Raw genomic sequence first — 10,000 nt, forward strand, 5'->3', positions numbered from 1 at the left:
TGAGTGTGTGTGTGTGTGTGAGTGTGTGTGTGTGTGTGTGAGTGTGTGTGTGTGAGTGTGTGTGTGAGTGTGTGTGTGTGTGTGTGTGAGTGTATGTGTGTGAGTGTGTGTGAGTGTGTGTGTGTGTGTGTGAGTGTGTGTGTGTGAGTGTGTCTGTGAGTGTTTGTGTGTGTATGTGTGTGTGTGTGTGTGTGTGTGTGTGTGTGTGTGTGTGTGTGTGTGAATGGCTATGTGTACATGTGCACACATAGTTATATTACTGTGCTGAAATGCAGTTCTGGTTTGAGGTGTGTGTACAGGTGTGCACATTTTTCACTGTCATTTGGTTAATAAGATCATATACACACATACACAAACACACACACACACACACACACACACATAGACAATCTAAAATTCCTAATCTCAGATTTTGCAGATGTGAGTAACTGGTTGCAAATCAGGATTAATCCCCTTAGTTTGGAAGGAGAAGTACTACACAAACAGTGGACAGTAAAGCTGTGTGTGTGGCTACAAAAATTACTGTACAAATGTGCACACGCGCAGTAACCCTCGATAGGACTTTTCGGTTTGTGTGCTGCAGGTCAGTTGGTTAATTACTGTAGTATTGTAGTTGGGTCGGGTTTTCAGGACACGCTGAACAAACCACCGCCACCTCTCTGCTGTGGGAATTTGGTGCTCATAAATGTTCCGGTGTGCTCCCACCTTTTTGATGTCAGGAGCACAAACGTTCCTTGGTGGATAGAGAAGGTTCTGATCCCAGCTGTAGCCTCTGTTTGAATGAGCCAGGTTAATTCCGCAGAAGGCACTGTCCCCTTTAAGAGACCCTCTGGACTTCCCCTTTAAGAACGCATCACCTTTCCCTGATTGGCAGGAAGAGTGCCTCGTATCCACAGCAACAGAGCCAGCTGGTGTGCAGATCAGTTGCACTTATTTGTTTGCGATGTCCAAAATGAATCTTTCCCTTTGTGTGTGTTAGTGTGTGTGTGTGTGTGTATGTCTGATTGGCATGTTTGTAAATCTCTCCTGTGCATGTGTGTACATGTGCGCACATGGGTGCATGTGTGTGTGGGTGGGTGTGTGTGCGTGCGTGAGTGTGCAGGCATGTATATGTGCAATGTGGTGTGAATCCGTGTGTGTGTGTGTGTGTGTGTGTGTGTGTGTGTGTGCGTGTGTGTGTGTGTGTGTGTGTGCGCGCGTGTGTGTGTGTGTGTGTGTGTGTGTGTGTGTGTGTGCGTGCGTGCGTGTGTGTGTGTGCGTGCGTGTGTGTGTGTGTGTGCGTGCGTGAGTGTGCAGGCATGTATATGTGCAATGTGGTGTGAATCCGTGTGTGCGTGCGTGTGTGTGTGTGTGCGCGTGTGTGTGTGTGTGTGTGTGTGTGCGTGCGTGAGTGTGCAGGCATGTATATGTGCAATGTGGTGTGAATCCGTGTGTGTGTGTGTGTGTGTGTGTGTGTGTGTGTGTGTGTGCGTGTGTGTGTGTGTGTGTGTGTGCGCGCGTGTGTGTGTGTGTGTGTGTGTGTGTGTGTGTGTGCGTGCGTGCGTGTGTGTGTGTGCGTGCGTGTGTGTGTGTGTGTGCGTGCGTGAGTGTGCAGGCATGTATATGTGCAATGTGGTGTGAATCCGTGTGTGTGTGTGTGTGTGTGTGTGTGTGTGTGTGTGTGTGTGTGTGTGTGTGTGTGTGTGAGAAAGACCCGGCTTGGCACTACCCTGTTCCATCTCCATTGAGCGTGTTGGCTCACTTTGTGACACACACACAAAAACACAGTCGTAGACTGTCTTGCACGTCTAGATGCTTTGTTCTGTTTATAGTGATCGGTTCTGAATGCTAAATGCGTCAGTACACACACACACTCTGCCAGTCTGCCTCCACACTTGTGCATGCTCTGCAGTTAGTGTTTGCTGCAGTGGGTGTGGGGCTCCTGTGGGCTTCTTTGTGTTGTCGAATGGATTCAGATTCTAGAGCTGTGATTTGTCTGTTTTCTGGAACATTCTAAATCCAGTATAGCATGTCTTGTTTGGTGTTATCTGCTCCTAATGTTAATTTAAATAAAGCAGGTCTTTCTTGGCATAAGGGGCACTCCACACACGTGTTTCAAGTTTCAAGTTTGGTTTATTTGTCACATACATAGTCATACACAGTATAACTCGCAGTGAAATGGTTGTGTGTGTGTGTGTGTGTGTGTATGTGTGTGTGTGTGTGTGTGTGTGTGCTGCAAGGAGGTCTGAGTGTTATCTTCCTCTGAAGCACCCAGACCAAGTCGTAGCCTCATACAAACTACAGGGGGTCTACTGAGCACTCTCAGAACCCTGTAACACACACACACACGCGCGCTTTACCTCCGATGTTATGTAATGTATACTCTGTTCAGAAATCTCTCTGTATGTTTGTCTCAGCACTTCCATGATGGACGCAAGGCCCAACAGCACATTGAGAACAGCTGGAAACAGCTGGAGCTGGTGAGTATCCAATCAATATTCAATCATTAATCAATCAATAATCAGTGTCCACTGAGCTGATCTGAACTGAATATCTGTCAACTGTCCATTCTGATCAGTCAAGGCAAAGCAGGCTAATTCATCCAGTTAATTGCCAGGTTCAGCAGTGGACCCTAGCCTGCATCGATCAGTCTGACACACACATACCAGTCAAACAGTCCACTGTCATGTCACAATGGCCCACCACTCCTGCTCCCATGGTGTCGGAAAGTGACCAGTGATGAACTGGGTGGGGGGTGCTAATGTGGGCTAACATGGGCTACAGTCTGTAAATGTACATGCACCTAATGGGCGATCAGCGATCGCTAATCCACACCATTTGACGGGAAATGAACCCACATTCTGATGTCGCCCTCTCAGCCCAGATTGGGATTACTGATCTGATCTCAAGATTGAGTTCAGACTACATTACCCATGCTGCCTCAAATCAGTGCTCAGATGAGGGAAGGGGTTTGAATATTAAACAGTACTCAGATGAAGGGAGGGATTTGAATATTAAACAGTGCTTAGATGAAGGGAGGGATTTGAATATTAATCAGTTCTCAGATGAGGGGAGGGATTTGAATATTAAACAGTGCTCAGATGATGGGAGGGATTTGAATATTAATCAGTGCTCCGATGAAGGGATGGATTTGAATATTAAACAGTGCTCAGATGAGGGGAGGGATTTGAATATTAAACAGTGCTAGGATGAGGGGAGGGATTTGAATATTAAACAGTGCGCAGACGAGGGGAGGGATTTGAATATTAAACTGCGCAGATAAGGGGAGGGATTTGAATATTAAACAGTGCTCAGATGATGGGAGGGATTTGAATATTAAACAGTGCTCAGATGATGGGAGGGATTTGAATATTAAACAGTGCTCCGATGAGGGGCGGGATTTGAATATTAAACAGTGCTCAGATGATGGGAGGAATTTGAATATTAAACAGTGCTCAGATGATGGGAGGAATTTGAATATTAAACAGTGCTCAGATGATGGGATGGATTTGAATATTAAACAGTGCTCAGATGATAGGAGAGATTTGAATATTAAACAGTGCTCCGATGAAGGGATGGCTTTGAATATTAAACAGTGCTCAGATGAGGGGAGGGATTTGAATATTAAACAGTGCTCAGATGAGGGGAGGGATTTGAATATTAAACAGTGCTCAGATGATGGGAGGAATTTGAATATTAAACAGTGCTCAGATGATGGGAGGAATTTGAATATTAAACAGTGCTCAGATGATGGGATGGATTTGAATATTAAACAGTGCTCAGATGATAGGAGAGATTTGAATATTAAACAGTGCTCCGATGAAGGGATGGCTTTGAATATTAAACAGTGCTCAGATGAGGGGAGGGATTTGAATATTAAACAGTGCTCAGATGAGGGGAGGGATTTGAATATTAAACAGTGCTCAGATGAGGGGAGGGATTTGAATATTAAATAGTGCTCAGATGAGGGGAGGGATGTGAATATTAAACAGTGCTCAGATGTGAATATACCTTAGGCTACTCAAATGAGTCTGCTAAGAAGCAAATGTACTGAAATTCAGTATTGAAAAGTGAAAGTTTTATTACTTGGGAAAATCCTCCCATGAAGTTGAAATATCCTTACTGTCCTGCTCCCATTGGTGTCATGGTGATACACGTCACACATGCTCCCAACACGGAGCTAACCGACATCGTCCCATATTTACCAACCCTTTTCGTTCAGTGCTTTCCTCTAAACACAGTAGTCACTGTGATAAGGAACCAACCCTGAGGAAGACGACGTCCCCGTGCTGAGACACCTGGTTTCAGCCTGCCTGGTGCCTTCTTCAGTTAACGTTTAAATCTGTTTTATCATGTTTACCAAAGCGTATAAATACGTCTATTAATGAATAGGTAGAGGTAGGTCTACTGATACTGACACAAAGGCACTCACGCACACACACACACACACACACACACACACATACACACACACAGAGGTAAAGCGTACCAAACACTATATTCGTCTGTCTGCCTTCTGTGGTGTGTATATGTGTGAAAACGACACCGTATTTGTCAGATAGTTATGTTAGCGTGCGTTCCCCTCAGTCTGGCAGTTTCATATTTAATTTTATTTTTTTATGTGTGTTTATTTATGTCTGTGTTTCTTTGTTTGTAGTTGAACTTGAGTGCGAGATTGCATTTTTAAGTGTGTGGGTTTGCCTCAATATGAGAGAGTTTGCATGCGTGTGTGCGCGCGTGCGTGTGCGTCTGTGCGTGTGCGTGCGTGTGTGTGTGTGTGTGTGTGTGTGTGTGTGAGAGAGAGAGAGAGTTTATGATCTCACTGTGCGAGGGAGACATGGCTGTGTTCAGAGGGGACTCCTGCAACAAGCATTGATTGTCTTCCCGAATGAAACAAGCCGGACGAAGACATTAATGACTGAACAGAAGAATAAACAACAGAAGATGGAAGATAGCACAGCCTGTTAATATTACTCATGTTCTGTGTGTGCGTATGTGTGTGTGTGTGTGTGTGTGTGTGTGTGTGTGTGTGTGTCCGCGCGCGTGCGTGCTTGTGTGTGCGTGTTTTTGGTAGTAGAATAATAATCATGAAATAAATATGATGAAGCTTTGGACCCACTGTAAAAATGCCAGTGTAAGTCTGTTTATCACTGTACTTATCAATATGTGTGTGTGTGTGTGTGTGTGTGTACGTACGCTTTTGTGTTTTACAGTGTAAGCGGAATTTTGAAAGAGCTTGTAAAGAGGCTGACCGAGCACAGCAGTACTTTGAGAAAATGGATGCTGACATCAACGTGACAAAGGCAGACGTGGAAAAGGTAGGAGTGTGTGAGAAAGAGAGACACAGTGTGTGTGTGTGTGTGTTTGTGTCTGCCTACTGGTTATGGGTATTTAGTTTTTTCGAATACCCGTTAATATGTAACTTGCAGATTATTGCCAAAGTACACACACACACACATACACACACACACACACACACACACACACACACACACACACACACACACACACACACACACTCTTTAACATAGACGCACACATCCTATACATCTGTGGATTACACACACATTAAGGAACATGCTCTGCACAAATCTTTGTTTGTGTGTGTGTGTGTGTACTTTGGCAATGATCTGCTACATATGTTACATGTTGTTGACATGTTGAAGTGAACTTTTACTTGTAGTTCATAAGCTAGAGATGACCCAGAGATCGCAGAGAGATAGAAGAGACAGCATGGAGACAGTAGAGAGATGGTCCAACACTGATAGAGAGATGGTCTATCACTGATAGAGAGATGGTCCAGCACTGATAGAGAGATGGTCCAGCACTGATAGAGAGATGGTCCAACACTGATAGAGAGATAGTCCAACACTGATAGAGAGATGGTCCAGCACTGATAGAGAGATGGTCCAGCACTGATAGAGAGATAGTCCAACACTGATAGAGAGATGGTCCAGCACTGATAGAGAGATGGTCCAGCACTGATAGAGAGATGGTCCAGCACTGATAGAGAGATGGTCCAACACTGATAGAGAGATGGTCTAACACTGATAGAGAGATGGTCCAGCACTGATAGAGAGATGGTCCAGCACTGATAGAGAGATGGTCCAGCACTGATAGAGAGATGGTCCAGCACTGATAGAGAGATGGTCTAACACTGATAGAGAGATGGTCCAGCACTGATAGAGAGATGGTCCAGCACTGATAGAGAGATGGTCCAACACTGATAGAGAGATGGTCCAGCACTGATAGAGAGATGGTCCAACACTGATAGTTTTCTAGCAGTCTATCAGTTCATTTCTTTTTCCATCTTTTGTTACTTTTTTGTTTCTGTTTCTCTCCTCACATTCCTCTCCACCTCCACCACTGTGTGTGTGTGCGTGTGTGTGTGTGTGTGTGTGTATGTGTGTGTGTGTGTCTGTGTGTGTGTTTCTCTGTGTGTGTGTTTCTCTGTGTGTGTGTGTGTCTTGGATTTGTGTCATGACAACACGCCTACTTTAACAAATCCTTGTACAGCAGTTATTGTTCTCTTCTCTCTCTCTCTCTCTCTCTCTCTCTGTCTTTCTCTCTCTCTCTCTCTCTCTCTCTCTCTCTCTCTCTCTCTGTCTCTCTCTCCTCATCACTCCTTCCCTCTTTTTCTTCCTATCATGAGTATGTGTAAGCCAGATGTGAATCAGTCAGTATTCCGCATTGTTTTGGCCCACACGGGAAGAGAGACATTCCCTGAATGGTTTCCAATCACACACTGCCGCACTGACTCTGTTTTCTCCATAATGCGTTTGTTCAGGATCGCGTGGGCTTGTTTACACTACATTTGCGTTTGTCTGAACACAACTAACCTTCTGGGTTGTGTGCCGTAACCGTGACATCCTGGTTATATTTCAGTTTTCGAGGACCGGAAAACATTCACCTCCAAGATAATCCTATGTGTGTTTGTGTGTGTGTGTGTGTGTTCGCGTGCGTGTGTGTGCGCGGTGGAGTGACTTTTTTTTTAAACCATGCCTTGAAGCGATGTTACCTTAAGGTAGGTGCACAGGGGGCAGGTGTGTGCGTGTCTTTGTGTGTGTCTGTGTGTGTGTGTGTGTGTGTGTGTGTGTGTGTGTCCCTACCTGTGTGCACCCACAGGCACACCCATTGTAAGGTCTCACCTGTTGATGCGACGTTTGTCTGTCCTACTGTCCAATTACGTGGCTGCAAACACAAGCATCTATATAAACCTTTCGAGAGCTTTCTGTTCAGTGTGTGGCATGGCGGTTAGGACCCTGTTGGTTGTAGAATACGCGACATCAGGCTGGGTTTCTGAATGTGTCCATGGATACAAAGAATCTGAAGCCTTGATTTCCGAGAATAAGTTCAGGATGTGGTGAAGATGACATTTGCTCGGTTTCTCACTCTCTCTCTCTCTCTCTCTCTCTCTCTCTCTCTCTCCCTCCATCTCTTCTCTCAGTGCACAGACGCTTGTGTGCATGTTACAATTAAGCGGATCTCTTCTCCCGTCCTCTGCTGAAGCTCTACCGTTGTTGCGGGACTCATCCGGACGCATCCCGCGTCCAGTTCTAAAGTCTCGCCCTTCCGCTTGATGAGCTCTAGAACTGATGTTCATTCTAGACTGTGGCGCATGCGTCTGCTTCTGGACTGCTTACTGTCAAACATAATGAATGCCCAAAGCGCTGGCTTGTGTTATTACTTAATGAAACCTCTGTGTGTGTGTGTGTGTGTGTGTGTGTGTGTGTGTGTGTGGCGTTGGACATATGGAAGTCAATGTTAGTGATGGTTTCATGATCAGTAATGTCAGGCTAAATATAATGACTCTTTCTCTCTCTCTCTCTCTCTCTCTCTCTCTCTCTCTCTCTCTCTCTCTCTCCAGGCAAGGCAGCAAGCTCAGCTGAGACACCATATGGCATCCGACAGTAAGAACGAGTATTCCAGTTACCTGCAGAAATTTAACCAGGAGCAGACCGAACATTACCACACACTCATCCCCAACATCTTTCAGGTAAACACACACACCCACACACACTGTATAAACAGGCTCAGAGCCACACTACAGCAGCACGCGCGTGTCTGTGTGTGTGTGTGTGTGTGAGCAGAAGCTCCAGGAGATGGAGGAGCGGAGGATTGAGCGGGTGGGTGAGTCCATGAAGACGTTTGCGGAGGTGGACCGACAGATTCTGCCCATTGTGGGGAAGTGTCTGGATGGCATTACCAAGGCAGCGGAGGGCATCGAATCCAAGACTGTGGGTCTCACACAAACACACACACCATGCGAACACACATACACAAACATACAGCAGAGAGTATGGAACCCAAGACTGTGGGTCCCTCACAAGCACACACACACACACACACACACACACACACATACATATATACATATACACAGTCTTGCCTGCAAAACACATTTGTACACTGTCACAGGTCAATGTGGGGGTGCGGTAGGTTGGAGGGGGTGTAGTGTGGGTGTGTATGTGTGAGAGAGAGAGAGAGAGAGAGCGAGACCAATTTTATTATGTGTCAAGGCAGGGTCAGGGAAGGGTCACTGAGGGGTCATGGAAGGGACACAGAAGGTCATGGAGAGAGCACAGAGAGGATAGAGAAGGGTCACGGAGGGGAAATGCAGAGGGGTGGAGCACCTTAGGGTTGGGGACAGCCAGGTGTGGCTGCTGATTGGGCGGGGCTACAGAGCTGTACAGTATTACTGCTGCAGCAGTGCATCACTAAAGTAGTGAGTGTGTGTGTGCGTGCGTGTGTGTTTGCAGGACTCGGCACAGGTGGTGGAGTCGTACAAATCAGGCTTCGAGCCGCCTGGCGACGTGGAGTTTGAAGACTATGGTCAGGCAATGAAGAGGACAGTGTCAGAGAACAGCCTCACCAAGCCAGATAAGCCAGACAAGTCTGTAAAGGGAAAGAGCAAGCTGTTCTTCTTCAAGAAGAACAAGGTAACACACACACCAGCACACACACTCACCACAATACCTTCGCCAAAGTTGGTGCGAACCAGCAAATGTTTCAGAGCTTGTATCTTAGAGGAGCGGGCTCTTACATGAACGTTCAGAAGACATATCCATTAAACACAAAACTAAGCTGCCAGAGGTGGGTAGGAACTCCACGGTACCTACTTAAGTAGCTCTTGGAACAAATTCTACTTTTAAGCGTGATTTTAAAGGAGGCTTTTGCTGCAACCTGGGCTTTCAAGTGTGGGAGGGTTAGTGAAACCCCCAGAGATAACAACAGTAGACAGACTTAATGAGGCTAAACGAACAGGAAAGATTTCATGGGACTTGAGAGGTTATATTTATGAAAAGTAGCTCGTAAAATGTCCTTTTTAAGGCTAAAATATCCCTGTGTGGCATTGGTACTCTCTCGCGAATCATTAATATGACAGTAAAGCGTAAACCAATACCAAGGATATTATATTTAAATAGAGAGATATTAAAACATGGCTGGCTAGCTAGCCAGTCTGACTAATCGGTTGCCTAATTGCAAGGTAAATATAATGAAAATTAAATGTCTAGCTAGCTAGTTAGCTAGGACCAGAACTCGGAATAATCCCACAAATCGTACTAATCATAAAATGAGCACCAAATCCAGTGTGACGCTTGTGACGCTTAAGTTATATGTACTTTTGGTCGATATGAAAAACCTCACGTAGCTGAATACGTGATCTACAAAAGTGCATTTATCTACTTAGCAGAAATTGGTTTCAACCTTTGGAAAATCGGTACTGAGGAGAGTGGATCCACTCTGTTGAGAGACCACTGCTGGACATTGAAGAGGGCTGTTCCTGAATACATGTTTAAAGTGTAATAATTGCCTTATTTATGAATAAGTAACATATGCTTATTGTAAAACTCAGATACGAACGATGCCTGAGAGAAACAGATTTTGAATTCAGCGTGAAAAGAAGTCCACATATTTTAATTTATAAATATTTAGTTTTCCGGTGTTAAAAAATGTGATCCGATTAAGTAGTCTTTTTAACAGACTTTTGCTTAAGTAATCACTTAAATGAGTAATTATT

At 45.1% G+C, this 10,000-nt stretch overlaps 1 protein-coding gene across 20 annotated transcripts in view; it reads left to right on the plus strand.

Moving 5' to 3' along the window:
- The window catches only part of LOC113591314 (formin-binding protein 1), a 68,453-nt gene that overhangs the window by 36,826 nt on the left and 21,627 nt on the right, over positions 1 to 10,000 (plus strand). For all 20 annotated transcript variants that reach the window (XM_035521194.1, XM_035521195.1, XM_035521185.1 and 17 more), the window contains exons 5-9: positions 2,397 to 2,459; positions 5,193 to 5,297; positions 7,847 to 7,975; positions 8,070 to 8,216; positions 8,739 to 8,918. In XM_035521194.1, the coding sequence (XP_035377087.1) occupies positions 2,397 to 2,459; positions 5,193 to 5,297; positions 7,847 to 7,975; positions 8,070 to 8,216; positions 8,739 to 8,918 (624 nt within the window). The remainder of the gene's footprint in view (positions 1 to 2,396; positions 2,460 to 5,192; positions 5,298 to 7,846; positions 7,976 to 8,069; positions 8,217 to 8,738; positions 8,919 to 10,000) is intronic.

This window comes from Electrophorus electricus, chromosome 22, assembly GCF_013358815.1.
Source record: "Electrophorus electricus isolate fEleEle1 chromosome 22, fEleEle1.pri, whole genome shotgun sequence".
NCBI lineage: Eukaryota > Metazoa > Chordata > Actinopteri > Gymnotiformes > Gymnotidae > Electrophorus > Electrophorus electricus.